General features: G+C 41.7%; 1 protein-coding gene across 1 annotated transcript in view; it reads right to left on the bottom strand.

The window, feature by feature from the left end:
- PLOD2 (procollagen-lysine,2-oxoglutarate 5-dioxygenase 2) overlaps positions 1-24,186 on the bottom strand; it is a 213,038-nt gene that overhangs the window by 78,252 nt on the left and 110,600 nt on the right. Inside the window, exons 5-7 of the mRNA XM_084875943.1 lie at positions 16,466-16,578; positions 12,092-12,155; positions 7,880-7,977 (exon numbers count right to left, since the gene is read on the bottom strand). Of these exons, the coding sequence (XP_084732069.1) occupies positions 7,880-7,977; positions 12,092-12,155; positions 16,466-16,578 (275 nt within the window). The remainder of the gene's footprint in view (positions 1-7,879; positions 7,978-12,091; positions 12,156-16,465; positions 16,579-24,186) is intronic.

Here is a 24,186-nt window from a genome sequence, read left to right as displayed (position 1 = left end):
AGAAATCCTTTAGTCACTTTGTAAAACTTCAATCAGGTTAGCCTGGGAATTTTAAGAAACTGCTGATCACATTAAAATCACTGAACTCACAATAGCTAAATTCACAGGACCATGCTCCCTCTTCTAAAACATTTAAATTTTATTTAATGTAATCAAATTTAAATTTTGTTAAAATAGTATACAAAAAGGAATAGCACAATATTTAGTTACAGAAGTCTATAAAAACCTTGCTAATGGCACCAAGTTATCAGACAGAGAAATTGTGAACATACACACACACACACACACACACACACACACACACACACACATGCATGCACATGTACACACACAGTGTAAAGGGCTTTCTAGACAAAATTTCTCCATTTTTAAAATTTGCCTAGAGACAGGTATGGTGATCCACAGCAATTAAAATATATATATTTTTATTGATTTCAGAGAGGCAGGAAGAGGGAGAGAGAGATAAAAACATCAATAATGAGGCAGGCACCTAAAAAGTCTGTCCAGGGAGACAAAATGTTGGTGGAATAGATGGACATGTCCTGAGCCTTATCCTAGAGCAGACAAAATGAGCAACATTAAATCGAACAACATCCACCCCGAATTGGCAAAGTAGACACAGCTAGTGAGACAATCTGCAGCCAGGAAGGGGAGAGGATGCCTGGAGAATGCCCAGGGCACTGCAAAACACGAGCAACAGCCACGTGAGCAGCTTGTGCGCATCCAAGGAGCAGCAGCCCCGAGAGCAGCCCCCCAAACCCTCGCTCTCGCCCAAGAACCAGCAGCCACATGAGCAGCCTGTCCATGATCGAGGAGTGGCAGCCCAGCATTGCCAGCCCCTGTCTGAGGAGCAGCAGTTGCACACAGCCTGCATCCATCCAAGGAGCAGCAGCAATGCAAGTAGCTCACTCTGATTTGAGGAGCAACCCACCCCATCCGAGGAGCAGGCAGTCTCCTGAGCAGCCCACCCCTATCCAAGGATCAGCAGCTGTGCAAGCAGCATGCCCCCATCTGAGGAGTACCCCACCCCATTAGAGGAGAAGCAGCCTCATGAGCAGCCTGCCCCCATCTGAGGAGCAACAGCTGTGGGACAAGCCTGCCCCCACCAGCCAGAGGAGCCAAAACTGCTGTGAACAGCACCCACCAGAAGAGCTGCCGCTAACTGAGGAACAGCCACTGCCATGACCACTTGAGGAGCAGTCGCTGCCTAAGGAGCCACTGCCACCCAAGAATCATCCCCTACAAGACTCAACACAGATCTTTCAGGGAGCAAAAATGGGGAGACAGCTGACAAGGGTTTGGCTCAGTGGATAGAGTGTTGGCCTGCAGATTGAAGGGTCCCAGGTTCGATTCACGTCAAGGGGATGTGCTCACAACCAACATACATGCCCTTAACCTGAATCGAACCCGGGACCCTTCAATCTGCAGACCACCACTCTATCCACTGAGCCAAACTGGTTTCAGCACAACACTCTTTTTAAAAAAAGATATATTTTATTGATTTTTCACAGAGAGGAAGGGAGAGGGATAGAGAGTTAGAAACATTGATGAGAGAGAAACATCAACCAGCTGCCTCCTGCACACCCCGTACTGGGGATGTGCCAGCAACCAAGGTACATGCCCTTGACCTTTCAGTCTGCAGGCCGACGCTCTATCGACTGAGCCAAACCTCTTTCGGCAGAACACTCTTTCTTGACAAAAACTCTCAGCAAAGGGGGAATAGAGGGATCAAAGTTCAACATAATAAAAGCCTCATATGACAAACCTACAGCTAAATACATTTCCCCTAAGAATAGGAACAAGATAGGGATGCATATTCTCACCACTCCTGTTCGACAAAGTACTGGAAGTACTAGCCATTGCAATCAGAGAAGAAGAATAAATAAAAGGCATCCACGTTGGAAAAGAAGAAGTAAAACTGTCCTTATTCACAGATGACATGATATTGTATATAGAAACCCTAAAGGCTAAATAAAAAAATTAGACTTAATGAATTCAACAATGTAGCAAGACACAAAATTAACAGCAAGAAATCCATAGCATCTCTATACACCAATAGTAAACTTACAGAAAGAGAGACTAAAAAAAATTCCATTTACCCTTACATTAAAAAAAATTAAGATACCAAGGAATAAACTTAACTAAGAAAATAAAAGACCTGTACTCAGAAAACTACAAGACATTGAAAAAAGATATAGAGGAAGACATAAATAGATAGAAGAACATACTGTGTTTATAGATCGATAGAATCAACATCACTAAAATGTCCACACTACCCAAAGCAATCTATAGATTCAATGCACTCCCCATTAAAATACCAATGGCATATTTCACAGATCTAGAATGAATTTGCCAAAAATTCATCTGCAATAATAATAAAAAAGACCCTGAATAGCCACAGTAATCCTGAGAAAGAAGAACCAAGTCGGTGGTATCTCAATACCAGATTTCAAACTGTATTACAAAGCCACTGTTCTCAAAACTGCCTGGTACTGGCACAAGAACAGACATATAGATCAATGGAATAGAATAGAGAACCCAGAAATTGACCCAAACTACTATACTCAATTAATATTTGACAAAGGAGGAAAGAAACTACAATCGAGTCAAGACAGTCTCTTCAATAAGTGGTATTGGGAAAATTAGACAGATATATGCAGAAAAATTAAACTAGAACACCAACTTACACCATACATAAAAATAAACTCAAAATGGATAAAGGACTTAAACATAAGATGGGAAACCATTAAAATACTAGAGGAATCCAGACACAGCAAAATCTCAGACATATGCTGAAGCAATATCTTCACCAATAGAGCCCCTAGGGGAATGGAAATTAAAGATAAAATAAACAAATAGGACTATATCAAAATAAAAAGCAAAAGAAATCATCAACAAAACAACAAGAAAGCCTACTGCATGGGAGAACATATTTGCCAATGGTATCACCTATAAGGGTTTAATCTACAACATTTACAGGGAACACATACAACTTAACAAAAGGAAAATAACCCAATCAAAATATGAGCAGTGGACCTAATAGACACTTTTTGAAAGAGGACATAAGAACGGCCAAGAGACATATGAAAACATGCTTAAAGTCACTAATTATCTGAGAAATACAAATCAAAACGACAATGCATTACCATCTCACACCTGTCAGAATGGCTATCATCAACAAACGACAAGTTCTGGTGAGGATGTGGAAAAGGAACCTTCATACACTGCTAGTAGGTAGGAATGCAGACTGGTGTAGCGACTGTGGAGAACAGTATGGCATTTCCTCAAAAAACTAAAAATGGAACTGGGTTACAGTGACCACACTTCTAGTAATATATCCCAAGAAACAAGAACCATCAATCAGAAAGGATATATGCACCCCTATGTTCATAGAAATATAATTTACCATAGCTAAGATTTGGAAACAGCCTAAGTGCCCATCAGCAGATGATTGGATTTAAAAACTGTGGTACATCTACACAATGGAATACTATGCTGCAGTAAAAAAATTAAGAATTCTAACCATTTGCAGCAGCGTGAATGGAACAGGAGAGCATTATGATAAGTGAAATAAGCCAGTCAGAGAAAGGTAAATATCACATGAACTCACTCATTTATGGAATATAATGAACAACATAAACTAAAGAACAAAAACAGTTCCAGAGACAGAGAACCATCAATGAGGTCGTCAAACCTCAGAGGGAAGGCTGGGGGTGGGGAGTGTAGGAGTAAGGGGGAGGGATCAACCAAAGGACTTGTATGCATATATATGAGCCTAACTAATGGACAGAGACACTAGGTGGGTGAGAGCATGATTGGGGGGGGGGCAATGGGGTGATAAGGACACATATGTAATACCTTACTCAATAAAGAAAAAACACACATCAATGATGATAGAAAATCATTGATCAGCTGCCTCCTGCACACCATCTCCCCCTCGCCCACATGGGTTTTGAGCCAGGAACCAGGGCATAAATGGGAATTGAAGCATGAACTCCTGGTCCATAGGTGGAACTCAACTGCTGAGCCAAGCAATTTTACAAGTATTTTGTCTTTCCAGAAATAAAAACCTATGCTAGATCAATACATTGTTTAGACTGTGTCATTCAAATTCCATTTATTGAAAGGCTAATATAGGGTACACAAGTGCTGAACCACAGGAAAACAAAACATGAATGAAATAGATATGAGTTTGTAATTCCTAGGCTAAAGCCCCAGTAAGTGAGACTAAAAATCAGGTAAGTTCTACTACTGTCCAGTGTGTTGTATGTACTTGACAGACAAAGTTCCAGATATTATAAAAGCATACATAGGAGTGAAAACTAAACTGATACTAAAAGATAAACAAGTAATTGAGTACAGGAGTGGAACTGGGAGCAGAGGATTCCAGAATGAGTGAAATGCATGTACAAAAGACTTACAGAAAGAAGAAACATGAAACATTTGTGAAGTTCAAATATTCAGTATGGCAGGAACTGAGAAAGAGAATTATTGATTATGAAAAAATAGGTGTGTGAATATTTATTGTGCCAGGAGTTGGGTATGGGACAGTAGGTGGGTGATCACTAAACAGGAACAAAGTTTAAAAAGAGCCTTATGAGACAAGTTGAGAATTGAGAACTTTATCAAAATCCATGGAGGGCGCTGCACAGGTGAGTGAAGTGAATGGCTTCTACTTCAGCCAAAAACTTGTGTTCTATGCTACTACTGATGGATGATTGTTATTGGTAGGAGGTTCCAGGTGGCTTAAACTAAGTAAGTTGCCAATGGCTCTGAGAAAATTAGATCAACCACCATACATAGCAGTTAGAAAGAATAGCACCTGGATTCAGAGAGGGAAGCAACTACCGCTAAAATAAAACCCAGGTTCTGGTTAACCAATTGGATGGAAGAGGAGGCAGAGCTTAAGGTGCTGAGCTCCAGGTCTCATCTGACACACAAATAAATCTACCAATTGGGTATTCAGACCAAGTACCAGGAGTTAGTGGCAGAATCTGAAAATCATCATCCTTGAGAAATTTGTTGATGTAGGAGTGAAGCAAATGACCCAAAAATGTATGCAGAAGAGAAAAGGAAGATATCTTGGATAGATACCATGGAACTCTACTAAAACAGGATAGGCAGAGAACCATTCCCCCAAACCTATCCCCCTCCACATACAAAATAAAATATTTAAAAAAATATAGATTAAAGAAGAGAGATTGAAGAGGAAAAACTAGAAAATTAGTAGACAGATCAGCAGAGAATCATGGAAACAAAGAGAAAGAGTATGTCATGTAGAACCAAATGAGATAAAAAAAAAACTATCTTTGGGTGAATTATAAATGAGGACTGATTGTGTTTTCTATTCAAAAAGGACTTAACAATCCACACAACCTGGAGGCTCATTTCCTGGTGGGTGGTAAGGTGCATGGTGGCCGTGAGTTGTTTCCACTTCTTAAAACCAACTGGCGATTGCTATTCAGAATTCCATTTTCTGTACTGTCTATAAAAGGGCTAATACCAGTGAAGCAAATTCATCATTCACAATCTAATAATACAAGATATTGACTGGAATGATGGACCTTAATCACAGAAAGTGTATCATCCTCATACCAGATGCCGCTAACTGCAGTAGAGAGGTATGATTCTTCTTCTCGATGTCTCTCAATATCCTATTTCATACTATGTTTTTTTAATCCTTACCTTAGGACATGCTTATTGATTTTAGAGAAAGAGGAAGGGAGGAGAGAGAGAAAGAGAGATTGATCAGTTGCCTTTTTCTTCTGATGATATCTTAAGCAGACAGAGTAGAAGTCAACCTGGGGAGCATTTGACCTGCGGCAGTAAAAGAAACTTCTAATTGAATGGGTACCTCTTACAAAAACATACTTTAATATTTCTTTGTTGTTGTTAATCCTCACCTGAAGATATTTTTCCATTGGTTTTTTAAAATATATATTTTTATTCATTTCAGAGAGTAGGGAAAGGGAGGGAGATGTGGAAACATCAATGATGGGAGAGAATCATCGATTGGCTGCCTTCTGCACGTATCCCCACCAGGGATCCAGCATGCAACCATGTGCCCTTGACTGGAATTAAACCTGGGACCCTTAAGTTCACAGACTGACGCTCTATCCACTGAGCCAAACCAGCCAGGGAATTTCATTGATTTTTAGAGAGAGTGGAAGGAAGGGGAAGAGACACAGAAAGAAAAAATCAATGTGAGAAAGACATTGGTTGCCTCCCCCACATGCCAGGCCAGAGCCCAGGATCAAGCCTGCAATGAAGGTATGTGCCCTTGATCAAGATCAGACCCAGGACCGTTTAATCACCAGGCTGATGCTCTATCCACTGAGTCAAGCCAGCTAGGGCCAAAAACACACTTTAAATAAAATGTTTCGCAAATTATAGTTTAAATCATGAGTTTTCTAAAATTTGATGTAATGAAATTAGTATTCATTTTTTTCTTCCACATTTATGTATCAGGAAACCACTTCCCATACAATAATTAATTGACTGAATATTGTATTAAAATGTATGAAATAAAACAAACTTCTTTATCAAAAAAAAAAAAAAAAAAAAAAGGAAGCACCCTGGTTGTGATGTGGAGTAGAAAAGATACAAAGGCTGACAGGCAGTGTGAATTGAGGGGGATAGTATAGTTTGTGTTGGCTCAGTTTTGTTTTGTTTAGAGAATGGAAAATATTTGAGAGTCTTTAAAATGCTGATAAGAAGGATAATGCACCTGGGGAAATTGACACAAAATAGAGAAAGGAGATCACATGGGAAAGCCAGCTTTATAGAGCTGGAATGGGACATAAAGCAAATGGGAAAGCCAGCTTTATAGAGCTGGAATGGGACATAAAGCAAGGTAGAAAGATTAAATAGGGGAGAAGGGGAGTCTACTTCCATTTTGATGTTGGAAATACTGCCAAAGTGGGGTTTCCCTTGAATTTCTTCCTATGCATATAGCTTTTACTGGAATTTTGACTACTAACTTCTCTGAAACACAACTCCCCATGTTGGCCTTCCCACAAAGCAAATCTACTTATAATCTCTTTTCCATATACTTATGAGTAAAACAGCCAATTCAGCATCTCAGAACATGGTTTCGCGTGCGTGCGTGTGTGTGCGCGCACACACACACACAAATCATGTTCAATTTTAACTGGATAACAGCAATATGAACTTTACCAACTTACCTATAAATTTGCAGTCAATTACATTTTTAGCAAGATCAATTATATACAGTTGAAAAACGCAAAATTTCATTAGTCAATGTGTGTTTATCAACTATAACCCAGGTTGGAAATAAGTGCAAAAGGAAGCATTTTGGGCATAAAATTATACCTATATCTTAGTAGAGTTATTACTTTAAAAAATGGTGACTCAGGTGAAACAAATGATCCCTTAGCGACCTCAATAATTCCTATTAGGAGAGGATGCCCTATATCAGTGGTCAGCAAACTCATTAGTCAGTAGAGGCAAATATCAACAATACAACAATTAAAATTTCTTTTCAGAGCCAAAATTTTTAAACTTAAACTTCTTCTAATGCTACTTCTTTAAAATAGACTTGCCCAGGCCATGGTATTTTGTGTAATAGCCACACTCAAGGGGCCAAAGAGCCACATTTGGCTCCTGAGTCTCGGTTTGCTGACCACTGCCTTATATGAAGGAAGTATGGCTCACTCTGTGTTTTAGATAGCATAAAAAGTTATCATTGCTGAGAAAAAGTCATTATGTAATCTAGATGAAGTCAGATAATGTAATGTGTAAAAGATAAAGCCATTTAATTGTTGGCACCACAATAAAGCCTCTTAAAGATGTTCTACATATTGCTCCATAGTCTATCTCCAAAAAATAAGAAAAATAGGGAAAAGTCACTGTGACTCACCTTGGTGGGTCCATTTCCATTAATTGCCACTGGTAATGTTTCATAAAATACATTCTTAGCCCTGGCTTTGCCATTTTCAAATTTCAGAACAACTTCATCTGAGTTAAAGAGAAAAATAGGTTTTAGTAATTTAAAACATGCATATATATTCATATATACATATCTATATAATAAAGAGGTAATATGCAAATTAGTCCTAACAGCTGCACAGTAATGACCAATTTGCATATTAACAGACCAGCAGGAGGCTGCTCTGGCAGCAGGGGATCTTTCTGTGCCCAGGAGCCCACAGCAGGCCTGGGTCCATTGCATAGCGGCAGCAATCAGTCAGGCCTGTGTCCTGGGCTCCCGCAGTGTGGTGACAGGCCTGGGTCCTGGGTGCCCGCAGCAGCAGGGTGAGGCCTGGGTCCATCACCAGTTAGAAGGCATCTCCGGGTGAGGACCATCACCTCAGCCAGAACTCAAGATGGTCACCTGGTCTGGCCTAGCCCTCCTCAGAGGCAGCCCCTTTCCTCCATGTACACTACAGAGGACAGACAGGGATGCCTAAGAGGCTGGGGCCATGGTGCCCCATCCCTACCTTACTCCCCTGGCCTCCTTCACCTGTAGCCCCCACAGAAGGGTATGTATGAGAGCCCTTCCTCTGCTAGCTCTCACCTCTGTCTCCACCATCCCTCAGCACACAGGCATATCGGCTTTCAACTTGTCCTACTCACTTCCTCTCACCCTCTTCTCTGATTGGGGCCTTTGGAATCCAGGGCTCTGGGGTTTTACAACAGAGCTGGGGTGGTAAAGGGTAAACAGCTCCAAAGATGGCTGATATGCCACTCACCTCTGCCTCAGCTTGACCAATCAATTCAGCCTCAGAACGTGGCACTCAGAGGGGTTTCCTACTTCCCCAGCAATGGCTGTAGAGCCTCAGCCCCAGTGCCAACCTCCTCTCCCCCTTGGCCCTCCCCACAGCTGGTGCTTGCTGTAGCTCTCCACCTCTTCCTTCCATGTTCCTACAAAGGAGGCTGCATCTTTGTATGTTATATCCATATAAAGTTAGTAACGTTTTTGGGGAAAAACAAAACAAACAAAAAACGATGACCAAGAGAATGCCACAGTCAACGTCCGAAATCCGGCTCAGGAGAACAGAGAGAAGGGAGAATTCCATAAGTTGGCCAAAGCCAAGCTATTGATATTTCTGTGTGACTGCCTGGTGTGTGACTGCAGAGGAAGGAGTCCAAGTTTCTCAGCAGAACACCAAGGACTTCTTCCGAGTTCTGAACCTTTGCTTTGGTTTTCAGAATTCCCTGCTCCCCATCTGTTGGCTCCCTCCCTCTGAGGGGCGCTGTTGTCATCACATGGGTGCAACTGGAATATTGTATCTCAAGAAGATTGTCCCAATGTACATATTATTTTATCCGACGATGAAAAAAATCTCAAAGAATAAGAATGGAGACAGACTACTGTCCTTTAGGCTTAAAAAACGCAGAAGTGTCCTGTGAAGAGCTGAGACTTGGTTCTGTCCATGTGCCTCAGAGAGATTGGATGAAGAAATGGTCTGGTTTGACCCTGACTTTACCCACTTATGTTACTCTTGAAGGTGTCTTTGCCAGTGTGAATAAATTGCCACCTTTTGAAATAGGGGCTCATAGGAAAGTGTGCATTCCCAACTTTTCTTGGAACAGATCTATGTTCTGCAGCTGTGCGAACTGTCCTGAGACCAGGTCCTGTCACTAGGAATCAGGGGGCACTGGAGTGGAGGCCCACCCTTCCCTCTCCCCGAGCCCTTTTACATTCAGGGATTGAGCTGAACTCACTTTGGGGGAGGTCTGGCAAGGGTGACAGGTGTCACAGATGGAAGGATGGAGAAAGGCAGACACCCTGCTCGGTCCCTCCCTGGGTGGGGTCAGGCAAATGAAGGCCGGCCAGCCCACCCCACAATTGGGTGAGATAGTGTCCTCTGTATCCACCTCTCACCCTGTGGGCCCAGCTACTCCCTTCAGCTCCTGGCAGCCCTCTGCATTCCAGGACAGCACGCTCTGCCCTCACATGCTGCTCGCCTAAGTGAGAAGGAAGAGAGCAGTTGGCCCACAGACAACTACACAGAAAGATAGAGCTCACAACTGGTGAGTGCAGTGGTGGTGGCATGAGCCTCTACTGCCTCTGTGGCAGTGTGAAGGAGCAGCGAGCTGAGTGGTAAGGAGAGTGAGCAGGCAAGCAGCGATAAGGAGCAAGGGGTCCAGGACTGTGAGAGGGATTTCCAACTGTTGGCAAGCAAACATCCCCTGAGAGGTCCCACACTGTGAGAGGGTGTAGGCTGGCTGAGGGACGCCCCCTCTAGTGCACAAATTCTGTGCACCAGGCCTCTAGTGTGTATATATATACACATATATTTTTTTCTTATTGTTATAAATTTGCTCATGCATTCGTGCTATCATGTGCTATTACACTTTTAGTAATTTGGCCTACTCCAAATCAACAGATACCCAAATGACACAGAATGAGATTCTGAACACCTCACATACTTTAACCTGGCATAAGCAGACTGAGCCATGAAGTGTCTGGTGGAAGAAAAGCAACTTTGCAATCCTGCCTCTACCTCCTGATAGTGATGTGATCTTAGAAGAGTTAAATTAATGTCACAATTTATTCATCCGTAAAATGGGATCCTTGTCTGCTTTTCAAGGTTATTATGAAGATAATAACAATATATGTAAGGCAAATAGAATACTGCCAAGCACAATAAGCAAGGTTTCTACACTTGGCCATGACTGATAGTATTTCCAGTTCTTGAAAATCAGGTTTATTGTGGAAAGCATTATAGAGTTAGCTCAAAAAAATTAAAAATGCAACTGCTTTATGACCCAGCAATTCCACATCTGGAAATAAATTCAAAGAAACCCAAAACACTAATTTAAAATAATATATGTACCCCTATGTTCATTGTAGGGTACAAGAGTCAAGATTTGGAAGCTTCCCAAGAGTCCATCAGTAGGATGAGTGGATAAAACAACCTCTGGTACATTTATACCATGGAATACTATGCAGCTGTAGAAAAGAAGGATCTCTTACCCTTTGAGACAGCACGGAGGGACTTGGAGAGTATCATGCAAAGTGAAATAAGCCAGTCAGAAAAAGGCAAATACCATATGATTTCATTCATATGTGGAATCTAATGAACAAAATGAACTAAATAAGCAAAATAGAGATAAACTTGTAGATAGAGAGCAAGCTGACAGCTGTCTGTGGTGTAGGCATGGTGGAGAGATTGAACAAATAAAAGAGAAAAAAGAGAGAGAACAAAAACCTCCCAGACATGAAGAACAGTGTGGTAATTACTGGACAGGGGGGAAGTGGAGGCGGATAAAGAGGGGATAAATGGTGATGGAAAGAGACTTGACTTGGCAGTGAGACAGGGGAGGGGCTGAACACACAATACAGTGTACAGATGATGTGTTGTAGAATAATTTGTTAATCAGTGTTATCCTAATAAATTCAACAAAAAGAAAAAGAAAAAAAATCAGGCTTAATGTAATTCCAGGAATATACAAGTCATATGGGAGCAGAGAGGTATTTTTATTTGTTTTCAGATTCCTTCCCTCACTTCCTGAGCCCTCCAAACTAAATTCTTCGTATTCTGAGAAACCTGTTACTCCAAGTACTACCTTGAAGAATCATATTGAATTACAAATTATTTTTAAATTTTAAGTATAATGTATTAATGAATTAATGTATGTTTATTTTTAATATATTGATTAATTTTAATGCATTAATGTATCTCATCAAGATATATGTCTATTCAGGAAAACACACCACACTCTACAGTGAATGTGCCCAGTTATTAGGTACCTTTCAGCTAGGAGAAAAATACTCTTATACTCTACCATTCCTGAGTAATTCTCAGTGCAGAAAACTTATCATGAAAAATGTGTAACAGTAGGTGTAATTAATTTAAAACAACATATACAGTCCCAGATGGTGAGATACTAAATTCTATGTTACCTAAAGTCAGAAGCTTATCTTTTTTTGCATCACGCTGAGGCAATGATTTGGACTGAATCATTTGAACTGCATCAATAAGTTCAAGTCCAGTATTTTTTAATAATTGCAATATCTACAAAGTAAACCTTGGTCAGCCCCAAAATGGATATAATAAACAGCATAGTTGAAAACACAGGTGTCCATTTGTATCCACAGCAATTCATTATTTTGGAAGCATACCTACAGCTCCATTTAAAGTCTGAAAAATTTTGCATTTGTGATCCAATGTGATGTTAAGAGCTTCCTGAAATAAGAACAGAGATAATATTAAAAACTACAATGGAAACAACAAACAACACTATCATGATAATATAGTTTGTTCTTTAAAAAAATTTTAAAATCCCATATGTAAATTATTCCAGCAGTATTTTTCAGAAAGACTATAATTTTACTATTGATTAAATTAGAGGATAGAATATATGGGAAAGCATCCATGCTGTTTTCCAAGCTTTTCCACATCTCTATCTTCTGACTAATTCTGACCAGTGAATTGTTAGCAGAAATAAAATAAATCACTTCCCATTTAGAGATGTCATTGCCAGTTCGGGACCCTAAGTGTGCTCATTCTCTCTGGCACATGAACCAGCAAGGTTGGAGATAGCTGCTTTAGCAGCTAGGGCCCCACCGACCTCTACCAAATTACTACAATAAGCAGGAACCCCTGTTGTGTTAAGCTGTTGAGCTTGAGGATTATTAGTGCAGCATAAACTGCTTGATAGCCAACAGGCTGGCAATTAATCTGCTTTCCAAACCTTATGATTCTCACTCAGCCCAATGTGGCTCAGTGTTTGAGCATTAACCTATGAACCAGGAGGTCATGGTTCAATTTCCAGGTTACTGGTTTGATCCTCAGTGTGGAGTGTGCAGGAAGCAACCAATCAATGATGCTCTCTTATCATTGATGTTTCTATTTCTCTCTTCCTCTCCCTTCCTCTCTGAAATAAAAAATTATATATTTTATGAAACTCTTATAATTCTCTTTTTTTAAATAAAATAAATCTTTATTGTTCATATTATTATTACAAATGTTCCTCATTTTCCCCCCCTCCATTGCTCTCCTCCACCAGGTTCCCACCCCATCCTCTGCCCTTTCCCCACCCCCCATTGTCCTCATCCATAGGTGCACAGTTTATATTCAGTCTCTTCCCACATCCCCCACTCCCCTTTTCCCCAAGAATCGTCAGTTCACTCCCCTTCCATACCTCTGATTCTATTATATTCACCAGTTAATATTGTTCAGCAGATTTTTTTTTTAATTCTGTTGGTTTTTAGATTCACTTGTTGATAGTTACGTATTTGTTGTTCATAATTTTTATCTTTATTTCCTCTCTCTTCGGAAAGAACCCCCTTCAGCAATTCATATAATTCTGGTTTGGTGGTGATGAACTCCTTTAGTTTTTTTTTTTTGTTTTGTTTGTTTGTTTGTTTGTTTGTTTTAATTAGTGAAGCTCTTTATCTGGCCTTCCATTCTCAGTGATAGCTTTGCTGGGTAGAGTATTTTTGGCTGTAGGTTCTTGCTATTCATCACCTTGAATATTTCTTGCCATTCCCCTCAGGCCTGCATGGTTTCTGTTGAGAAATCAGCTGACAATTGTATTGGTGCTCCTTTATACTACCTGCTTTTCTCTTGCTGCTTTTAAATTCTCTCTTTGTCTTTTGCTCTTGGAATTTTAATTATGATTTGTGTTGGTGTGGTCCTCTTTGGATTCCTTTTGTTTGGGGTTCCGTGCGCTTCCTAGACTTGTAAGTCTAATTCTTTCACCAGGTGGGGGAAGTTTTCTGTCACTATTTCTTCCAGTATGTTCTCGGTATTTTACTCTCCTTCTTCTTCTGGGACCCCCATAATTCTGATGTTGGTTCACTTGAAGTTGTCCAAGAGGTTTTTTACATTATCTTCAACTTTCTGGATTCTCTTGTCTTCTTGTTTCTGCTGAGGAGTGTCCTCTGGCTCTTTATGTTCCAAACCTTTGACATGATTCTTGCGATCTTCCATTCTGTTCTTAGGACTCTGTATAATATTTTTTATTTCAGACAATGTATTCTTTATTTCTTGTTGATCCCTTATTATTTCTTGTTGATCCCATATTATTTCAAGTTGTTCCCTTTTCATATCCTCATAGGTCTTGTTTATTTTATCGGCCTTTTCTAGGAAATTCTTGAAAAACCTTATAAGTGTAGTTTTGAACTCTATATCCAGTCGCTTTTTGTCCTCCATTTCTTTCGGTTGTGATCTGTTTCCTTGTCTCGGCATTTTCGCAGCTTCCCTGAGTTGGTAGCCTTAAAAGTCTCTGTGTTCAGCTTGGATGGGACAGAGTTTCAGGGTGGAGCCTACAGCCTTGGTTTCCATCAGCCATGCCCTTTGAGGCTCCAGAGTCTCAGTGTTCCTCAGGGTCCTTCGGTACTCACTGCAAGCACCTCTGAGAGAAAGGTGCCCTGGAGCTTTGCCTGCTACCAAACAATCTAGGCTCTCCTGCAATGAGCTCGGAACTGGTGTTCAGTTCAGTTGGAAGTGGAGTTGGAAGTGGGGTTCAAAGCAGTCTGGAGCTTTTGTCTCCTTCCCACTAGGGCAATCAGCGGCATAGTCAACACTCCGTTCTCTGCATGCAGTGTGCGTGCCTCTCCAGGACTTCCTCTCACTGCTCCTTTGGGTTTCCGCCTTACAGCCCAGATTCCCTCTGTATGAGCCTGGGTCCCCAGGGTCTGGCATAGAACTGGGGTTCAGTGCTGTCGGATCTGAGGTTCAGCACAGTCGGAGCTTTTATCTCCTTCCTGCTAGGGAACGCCAGCCAGGCCCTCAGCCAACCCCTCCTCTCCGGCTCTGTCCTCTCCACGCACGCAGCGTGTCTCAGTACCTTAGGCTTTTACAGCTCCTCTGATTTTCCTTCTGGTCTTCTCTTTCCTTCTTATTGTAGAATTTCCAGTCAGTCAACTTTCCTGTAGTTCTGGGTAATGTCCATTTTGTATTTTAGTTGTATTTTATTGAAATTGTTGTGTGAGGCTGCGGTTAGGCATCTACCTATGCAGCCATCTTGGATCTCCTGAGACAAGGACTCCTTGCTGTTTCTCAATGCAGTTTTTCAGCTACATTGCTCTTCACAATATTCCTAAAAATGTTTTGCATGCTACTGTAGATTGAAACTTTGTGCTCCCTCAAAATTCCTATGTTGAATCTCTAATCCCAATGAGGATTAAGTTCAGGATATAAGAGGGGGGCCCATGCCCTAACTGGTTTGGCTCAGTGAATAGAGCATCAGCCTGGGGACTGAAGGGTCCCAGGTTCAATTCCGGTCAAGGGCTTGTACCTTGGTTACAGGCACATCCCCAGTGGGAGGTGTGCAGGAGGCAGCCGATGGATGTTTCTCATAGATGTTTCTAACTCTATCCCTCTCCCTTCCTCTCTGTAAAAAATCAATAAAATATATTATTTTTAAAAGAGGGGGCCCTCATGATGGAAATTTTGCCCATATAATAAGAAATGAATATTTATACACCTGTGCTTGCCCTCCCACTAGCTTTTTTTCTCCCTTGGTCTGTCTCTTTCCTCCTCTATCTATTCCATGTGAGGACACAGCAAGAAAATGGCCATCTCCAAGCCAGAAAGAGAGTTCTCATCAGAAACTGACCATGCAAGCAACCTTATCTCAGACTTCTAGACTCTTTAAAAATAATTTTTTCTATTGTTTAAACCATTCAGTCTATCGTATTTGCTTATGGCAATACAAGCAGACTAAGACACATGCTAAGCATACTCTTATGTTTAGAGAGAAATTTAAACAGGATTTAGACAACCAAAAATATTACAAAGACAACAGGGAGGAAGCAACCTAAGCAAAGACAAGTAAATAAGATTCAAAGCACTTTCCTAGTTGAACTACAAGAAAAGAGTAGTAGCATGGTGCATCCACATCAAAAGGAGGTTTCTCTCCAGATGAGAGGCCAAGTCCCTCAGGCTTGCCATAGCGGGCAAACAGAGGGAAAGTAAAATACAGAGATGAAGAAAAATATCTTAAGAATTGAGTTTCTTAAGTATTAAGTGTCTAATGATGATATTTAGGTGACTGAAGTACTTATCTAAGATACAGAAACAATATAGCTGCAAATTCACTGTGAAATGTACTTTTAAGAAAACGTTTGATAATGACAACATCCATGAATACGTATTTCAGTAAATTCTAGAACTATAATAGTTATATTAGGTACATATATTAAAAAATATTATTACATTTTAGCTTTGGTTTTGCTTTTCTCCAAAGTTTCATTTAAGTCAATCTCAGGACTGCTATTTGCCCCAATTTCACTCCTCCCACCCTTAATTACAGAATTCAGATTTCTAGCAGGATACATGTACTAGAAATAAAAGACAGCATTTTATTTGCATATTATATGTAGCCATACAAATGTGTTGCAGTCAAAGAAAATATTTTGTGAGAAGGAAGTTGACAAAACTGAGATGGTCCCTTATTTACTCCTCTGCCTGCTAATTGCCAGGAAGCTCCAGCAGCCTTCTTGGTCAAGGGGGTTACATTGAAAGTGGGAACAGGAGCTATTACATACCCTCTTCAGTGGATCAATGTAAATTTTAGTATAAAATAGCTGATCATCATCATTATCCTGTAGGTTCCACTGTTGAACTATACGGTTGATATATGGAGCATAACCAATAAATCCTGCAATACAACAGATAGAGAATAGAGAAATTAGTAGTCAAAGACAAAAACTCATGTGTATGTTAATTCCATTGACACATTACACAGTTATAGAACCCATTAGGTCAAATTTTTAGGCTGGAACATCACAGCTCACCATGAGAAAAATATGAGTTATTGAGACTCCTTTATTTTATATGTAAACTAGTGGCCTGGTGCACAAAATTCCCTCTCCAAACTTGGACACTTCAGGGGACATCCCTCTTGCAATCTGGGACTGCTGGCTCCTAACCACTTACCTGCCTGCCTGCCTGATTGTCCCTAACCACTACCCTGCTGGCCTACTTACCCCAGCGGCCCCCCTGCCAGCCTGCTCATCCCCAACTGCCCCATCACCAGCCTGATTACTCTCAACTGGCTCCCCCTGCTGGCTTGTTCAACCACAACAGCCCTCCCATGTTGGCCCCTAACTGCCATTACCTTGGCCCCGCCACCATGGCTTTATCCAGATAAACATCCAGAAGGTCTCTTGGAAGGTCTCCTAGTCTAATTACCATATTAACCTTTTATTAGTATAGATAGAGGCCTGGTTCATGCGTGAAGGCCGGCTAGTTTGCCCTGAAAGGTGTCCTGGATCAGGGTAGGGATTCCTCGGGGGGCAGGGTGGCCTGGATGAGGTGCCTGTGGTGGTTTGCAGGCCGGCCATGCCCTCATTGGGGTGGAGGTCCCCACTGGGGATGGTGCTGGCCTGGGTAAGGGGCTAGGGCAGTGTGCAGGCTGGCCATACCCCCCAGCAGGGACCCTAACCCCCTGGGGGCGTGGCCAGCCTGGGTAAAGGGCCTGAGGGCTGTTTTCAGGCTGGCCATACCTCATTTATGGTAGGGGTCTCGCTGGGGTGTCTGGCTAGCCTGGATGAGGGTCTGAGGGCGGTTTTCAGGTTATTCACATTCCTTTCAGGGTGGGGGTCCCTGCTGTGCCTGGCCAGCCTGGATGAGGGGCTGATGGCTGTATTCAGGCTGGCCAGGCCCTACCCCAAGGGGGCATGGCAAGCCTGGATAAGGGGCTAAGGGCCACTCTCTCAGCAGCTGGCCCCAGCGACTTGAGCCTCCTGCGTGCGTGCTCAAGCCACCTCCATGGCTGCCATCCATAGGCCCCTCATTCAGCAGTCAGCCCAGGCAGGTGGAAAGCTTGGCTTCCTCCATCACTGAGGGTAACCCAAGCCTTCCACCCTCTCTAGTTGGCTCTGTGGCTGCTGCCATCTTTGTCCCACTAATTTGCATATTTCCTCCTGATTGGCTGAGGGCACTGCAGAGTAATGGTCAATTATAATATTTCTCTCTTCTTAGTATAGATTGCAATATAGTGAGTTTTAATACCAATTGCAAATCAAAGATTCTTTCAATAAATATAGCCCCTAAATTAACTTATACTGAGAAGGCTAAAAAGGGCTAATTCCAATGTAACTCTGATATTTGGAGGCTAGTAATCTGAATTCACGCCAGCAAGCTCAGGGTACATTTTTGATAACCTATAATTAAGTCACTGCCTCCTTCCCAGATACTGGTCTTGCAGAACCTGTTGTAGAGGCCATAAAACTGAACAGTGCACTGCCCCATAGGGAGGGTTATTAATACTGGTGCCAGGCCAGACCATCAGATATGGCTTCTTGCAAGGCCTGCAAAAAGGACCAGAAGCATAATCCATATTTGAAGGACAAAGACCACAGGGAGATATAAAAAGAAACCCCATCATGTTTCAGCACTCAGATATGGAAAGCTATTCCCTGAGTCCACTGGTGTATTAAAGAGTATCCCTCCTCTTTAAAGCTTCTCTTGGTTTTTCTTTTCTTTCTTTCTTTTTTTTTTTTTAATACATTTTTATGTCATCCATTTTCTTTTTCTTTCTTTTTTTAAATATATTTTATTGATTTTTTTTTTTTTTTTTTTTTTTTTTTACAGAGAGGAAGAGAGAGGGATAGAGAGTTAGAAACGTTGATGAAAGAGAAACATCAATCAGCTGCCTCTTGCACACCCCTACTGGGGATGTGCCCACAACCAAGGTACATGCCCTTGACCGGAATCAAAACCGGGACCTTTCAATCCGCAGGCTGATGCTCTATCCATTGAGCCAAACCGGTTTCGGCGTTCTTCTCTTGGTTTTTCTTTGGTCTTCTGCAGCAATACAAGAGGGGCAACTAATATGTTCAAGTTACTAGGAAAAGAATAGACTAGAGAAAAGAATGCTCCTTTTGACCTTCTAAAATGCTCTTATTGGATCCTTTATACAGTATTCACTGTTTCTGAAAAAGAAAAACTCTACTATAGTTGTTTTCATGTCTGTACCAGAGATGTTAACACAATCAAATGCTGGATTTGTCACCGACTATAAACATCTCAAAGGAATGTTATAGCTGGGACATTTTGGTAATTTTTCCTTTACTTTAGCTAGTCATTACAGAGCCTGCTAATCCATTTTCTGGCTAGCTTTTGTGTGCCCTAGTCAGGAGAAAGGAAGTCTAAAATGGAATTGTTCCCCTTGGCCTCAGAACATAAGCATTAAGTTTGCCAACAACAACTGTCTATAAAAAACACAGACAACATGATCATTTTTCCTTTGGTTGAGTCTTCCTCTGAGTTTCAGAAATGCAGCCAAACCATGTCTCATTAACATGCAATACTTTTTAAAAGAGACCAATATTATTCCTTTGAATTAAAAGAAACTGAATTTTACCCTTAATATTAAAATGTCATCAAAAGAATAAATGAAATAAGTCTGCAATTTTACTGCTACCTAAAGAAAATAAGACAAAATAAGAACATGTCTAACTCAACCAGTGGTAGCTCATTTTAATTATTTTTACCAAATAAAAAGAATCTTAAAACACTGTCAAATGGAAACTATGAGTGAGGAATAAGTCAATGCTGCACAGACACAGACTCAGGAACAAACTGGAATTATAACTAAAATACAGAAAAACTTCCTGAATAATCAACAGAAGACTCAATGAACAGAATCCTGATATTGGAGGATGGAAAGAGGAAACCTCATAAAGATTGGTAGGAGGGGAGGAGGCAATAGTGGGCTCCCACAGAAAACAAAAGAAGTTCAGGAAAGATATATCAGCTGTGAGGGATTGCCACTGAGAATTCTTGTGTCTAATTCCCAAGCTGGGACTCCCAGAAGTGAGCACAAGAACTGAGAATAGTACACACATAACATATGGCTGTGAAAAGCGGTGGGGTTGCTATCTTCAATGGAGAGATGGCTTAAAATGCAGGCACCCTCATAAAATGCCAACACACAAAATTCCCTGTGGAGCCCATCACCTTGTGCTCTGGCAGTGGGAGGGCAGAATGGACTGGAGTTTTGTGAATAGAAGCCAGGATCTGGGGCTTTGGGGTCAGATATCAGAAGCCAGAGACCTTAGTCTCCTGTGTTGACTCATTCCTTAACGCAGACATTGGCTATACAGGTGGCTTTGCCTGGGGGAAAGACAGCTGACCACCTTATTGGTAAACACCTTGACCCACTGGGTGGAATTTCTGAGACCCATTAATAGACTGAAATAACAATTAAGGTAGCTTCCAGATAGAAGCAATTGCCCCACTCTGTGATAAACTATCACCACACCTATAGATGATTGCCTGAGAGCTACCTAGATGGAATCCTATCAGTCTGTAGGCAGAGGCAGTTTCTGGAGGCTTTGCGTATTTCCTTGATCTAATTGAGTATTTCCCAGTCTAATTAGCATTTAACACTGTCCTGCACTAGAGATTGAGAGGTGTAGCAGATCTACCTAATACAATCACAAACCCAAAAAGGCAGCAAAAATGAGGAGACAAAGAAACAACTCACAAATAAAAGAAATAGAGAGTTCTCCAGAAGAAGAGATAAATAAATTGGAGATGAGAAATTTATCTGATACAGAGTTCAGAAAAATGATGGTAAAGCTGCTCAAAAGCATGAGAAAAGATATAGTAACTATGAAAAAAGAAATAAAGCATTACATAGCAAAAATAAAGAACACATTGGAAGGAATACAGATAAGATTAGGGGAATCTGAGAATTGAATCAGTGAATTAGAAGATAGTGTTGAAAAAAAATCACTCAGTCAGAAAACCAGAAAGAGCCAAAACTGGTTTGGCTCAGTGGTAGGGCGTCGGTCTGCGGACTGAAAAGTCCCAGGTTTGATTCCGGTCAAGGGCATGTACATTGGTTGCGGGCACATCCCCGGTAGGGGGTGTGCAAGAGGCAGCTGGTCGGTGTTTCTCTCTCATTGACGTTTCTAGCTCTCTATCCCTCTCTCTTCCTCTCAAATCAATAAAATGTATTTAAACCCCCCCCAAAAAAAGAAAAGAAAACCAGAAAGAAAAATCAATGAAAAAACACACAAAAAAAAAACAGGAGGGCAGCATAAAAGAGTTGTGGGACAATGTGAAACATAACATTATTAGAATAGCAAGAGTGCCAGAAGAGGCAGAAATGGCAAAAGATATAGAGAAAGTGTTTGAAGAAATAATGGCAGAAAATTCCCTAATCTAGTAAAGGAAAAAAATCACACAAGTCCAGGAGGCACAGAGAACCTCAAGCAAGAACCCAAAAAGGCACACTCCCAGACACATCATAATTAAAATACCAACAATAAAAGACAGAGAATCTTAGAGGCAGTAAGAGAAAACCAAACCTACAAAGGGGCTCCAATAAGGCTGACACCAATTTCTTATCAGAAACTCTGCAGGCCAGAGGGAATGGCACGAAGTACTCAAGGTAATGGAAAAAAAGGATCTGAAACCAAGATTATTATACCCAGCAATATTAAAATTCAAGAGAGTCAGTCAAATAAAGGGCTTGCTGGACAAAAAAAGGCTGAAGGGATACATCACCACCAAGCCAGCATTACAAGAAATTCTAAAGGTACTGCTATAATAAGAAGGAGGAATAGAGAAATTTAGGCATATAGAATTAAAATGGAATGAAATAAATAAGTGCATATCCTATATAATAAAAGCCTAATATGCAAATTAACTGAATGGCAGAATGACCCATGGAAAGACCAGTCACTATGACATACACTGACCACCATGAGGCAGACGCTCAAGGCAGGAGCTGCCCCCAGCCTACAGGCTCCAGGCTAGCCAAGATAGGTACCAACAGGGGCTTCTCCCTGCACCCATCACCCTGCCGGTCGCTCTGCAGATTGGCCCTGATCACCAACCAGGCCTAGTGATCCTTCCTGTTGCGTGAATTTTGTGTACTGGGCCTCTAGTAAATAATAAACTTAAATGTAAGTGGATTAAATGCTCCAATCAAAAGACATAGGGTGAGAAGGCTAAAGGGCTAATTCCAATGTAACCCTGATATTTGGGGGGCTAGCAATCTGAATCTGTGCCAGTAACCTAATGTACATTCTTGATTACCTATTATTAAGTCATTGCCCCTTTCTGCACAAACTGTTCTTGCAAGACCTGTTACCTAAGTGCTCACATTTTAAAGAGGCCATAAACCATGACACATCCCCCTGGAGGGGGGTTATCAGCACCAGCACCAGGCCAGGCCCTTAGGTATGGTCTCAAGACCCCCAACACCTGGGACTTTTTGCAAAGCCCGTGAAAGGTCTGGAAGTATAATCCATATTAAGGGGACAAAGACACCAAAAGGGTATAAAAGAGGGGCTAGCACTATATTGGTTGGTTCAGAATATGAGAGGCAACCTCCTCTGAGTCCGCCGGCATAATAAAGCTGTGTAACTCCAATTCCCTAAGCATTGCTTGGTTTTTCTCCAGTCTTCTATAACAAGTGTACCTGATTTGATACAAAAACATGACTCAATTATATATGCTGTCTAGAAGAGACCCACACAAGATGAGAATGAAGGGATGGGGGGAAAAAATGTCCATGCAAATGAAAAAGAAAAAAAGCTGGAGTAGCAATACTCATATGACAAAATACACTTCAAAATGAAGGCCATAACAAAAAATAAAAAAGTTACTACAGAATACTAAATGGATTGATCCAATAAGAGGATATAATCGAGATATGATAAATGTATCATTAAGCACCCAGTATAGGAGCACCTAAATATATATTTTTAAACTGCTAGAGGACTTTAACAGAGAAATTGACAAACATATTGTACAATCATAGTAGGGGGCTTTAACACCTTGCTGACTTCACTGGATAGATGTTCTAGACCACATGTGTCAAACACAAGGCCCGCGGGCCAAATCCAGCCCGCCAGGCCTTGCAATGTGGCCCACACCGCGCTGTCATCACTGCACTCCGCTGTCAGTTTATGACATTGTCAGTTTATGACTGTTCAGTAAACCATTTGGCCCGCGATTTAGGCTGGATTTTAGATTTTGGCCCCTTCTCTGATTGAGTTCGACACCCCTATTCTAGACAAAAACTTACCAAGTAAACAGTGACTCAAAAAGACACACTGGATCAGATGGATTTAATAGACATTTATATAATACTAGAGACCCGGTGCATGAAATTTGTGCATGGGGGCGGGGGTGTCCCTCAGCCCAGCCTGCGCCCTCTCCAATCTGGGGCCCCTCAAGGGATGTCCGACTGCCCGTTTAGACCTGATTACACTGGGATCTGGTGTAAATGGGCAGTTGGACATCCCTTTCACAATCCAGGACTGCTGGCACTCACCTCCTTGCTTGCCTGCCTTCCTGATTGCCCCTAACTGCTTCTGTCTGCCAGCCTGATCACCTCCTAACCACTCCCATGCCAGCCTGATTGATGTCTAACTGCTCCCCTGCCAGCCTGTTTGCCCCCAACTTCCCTCCTCTGCCAGCCTGGCCACCCCTAACTGCCCTCCCCTACAGGGTTGATCACCTCCAACTGCTCTCCCTTGCAGGCTTGGTCCCTCCCAACTGCCCTCCCTTGCAGACCTGGTGCCTCCCAACTGTCCTCCCCTGCTGGCCATCCTTTGGTGGGCATCTTATTTCCATATGGGGGCAGGACCTTTGACCACATGGGAGCAGCCATTTGTGTGTTGGAGTGATGGTCAATCTGCATATTACTCTTTTATTAGATAGGATAGAGGCCTGGTGCATGGGTGGGGGCCAGCTGGTTTACCCTGAAGGGTGTCCTAGATCAGGATGGGGGTTCCATTGGAGTATGGGGCGGCCTGGGCAAGGGGATTGTGGTGGTTTGCAGTCCAGCCATACCCACTGGCGACCTAAGCAGAGGCCCTGGTATCTGGAATTTATTTACCTTCTGCAATTGAAACTTTGTAGCCTAGAGCGGAGCCCAGCCTCCTGCTGGATCTGTGGCTGCCGCCATTTCTATAATTGAAACTTTGTAACGTTGAGTGGATGCCTGGCCCACCAGTGTGTGGAAAGCTTGGCTTCCTTTGTTGCCAGGGAAACCCAAGCCTGCCTTCTGATAGCCATCTTGGTTGGGATTATTTGCATACTCGCTCTGACTTGCTGGTGGGTGTGGCTGGGTGGGCGTGGCTTGTGGGTATAGCAGGGGTGATGGTTGATTTGCATATTACTTTTTTATTAGGTAGGATATTATTAAACAATGAATGGGTTACCAATGAGATCAAGAAATAAATAAATAAAATAAAATAACTTCACGAAAATGAAAAAAGAAAAAAATACACATACACAC

Source organism: Pipistrellus hanaki, assembly GCF_964339955.1.
Source record: "Pipistrellus hanaki genome assembly, chromosome: 2".
Classification (NCBI taxonomy): domain Eukaryota; kingdom Metazoa; phylum Chordata; class Mammalia; order Chiroptera; family Vespertilionidae; genus Pipistrellus; species Pipistrellus hanaki.
Note: the sequence above shows the minus strand (reverse complement) of the source record. Positions and strands in the feature narration are given on the sequence as shown.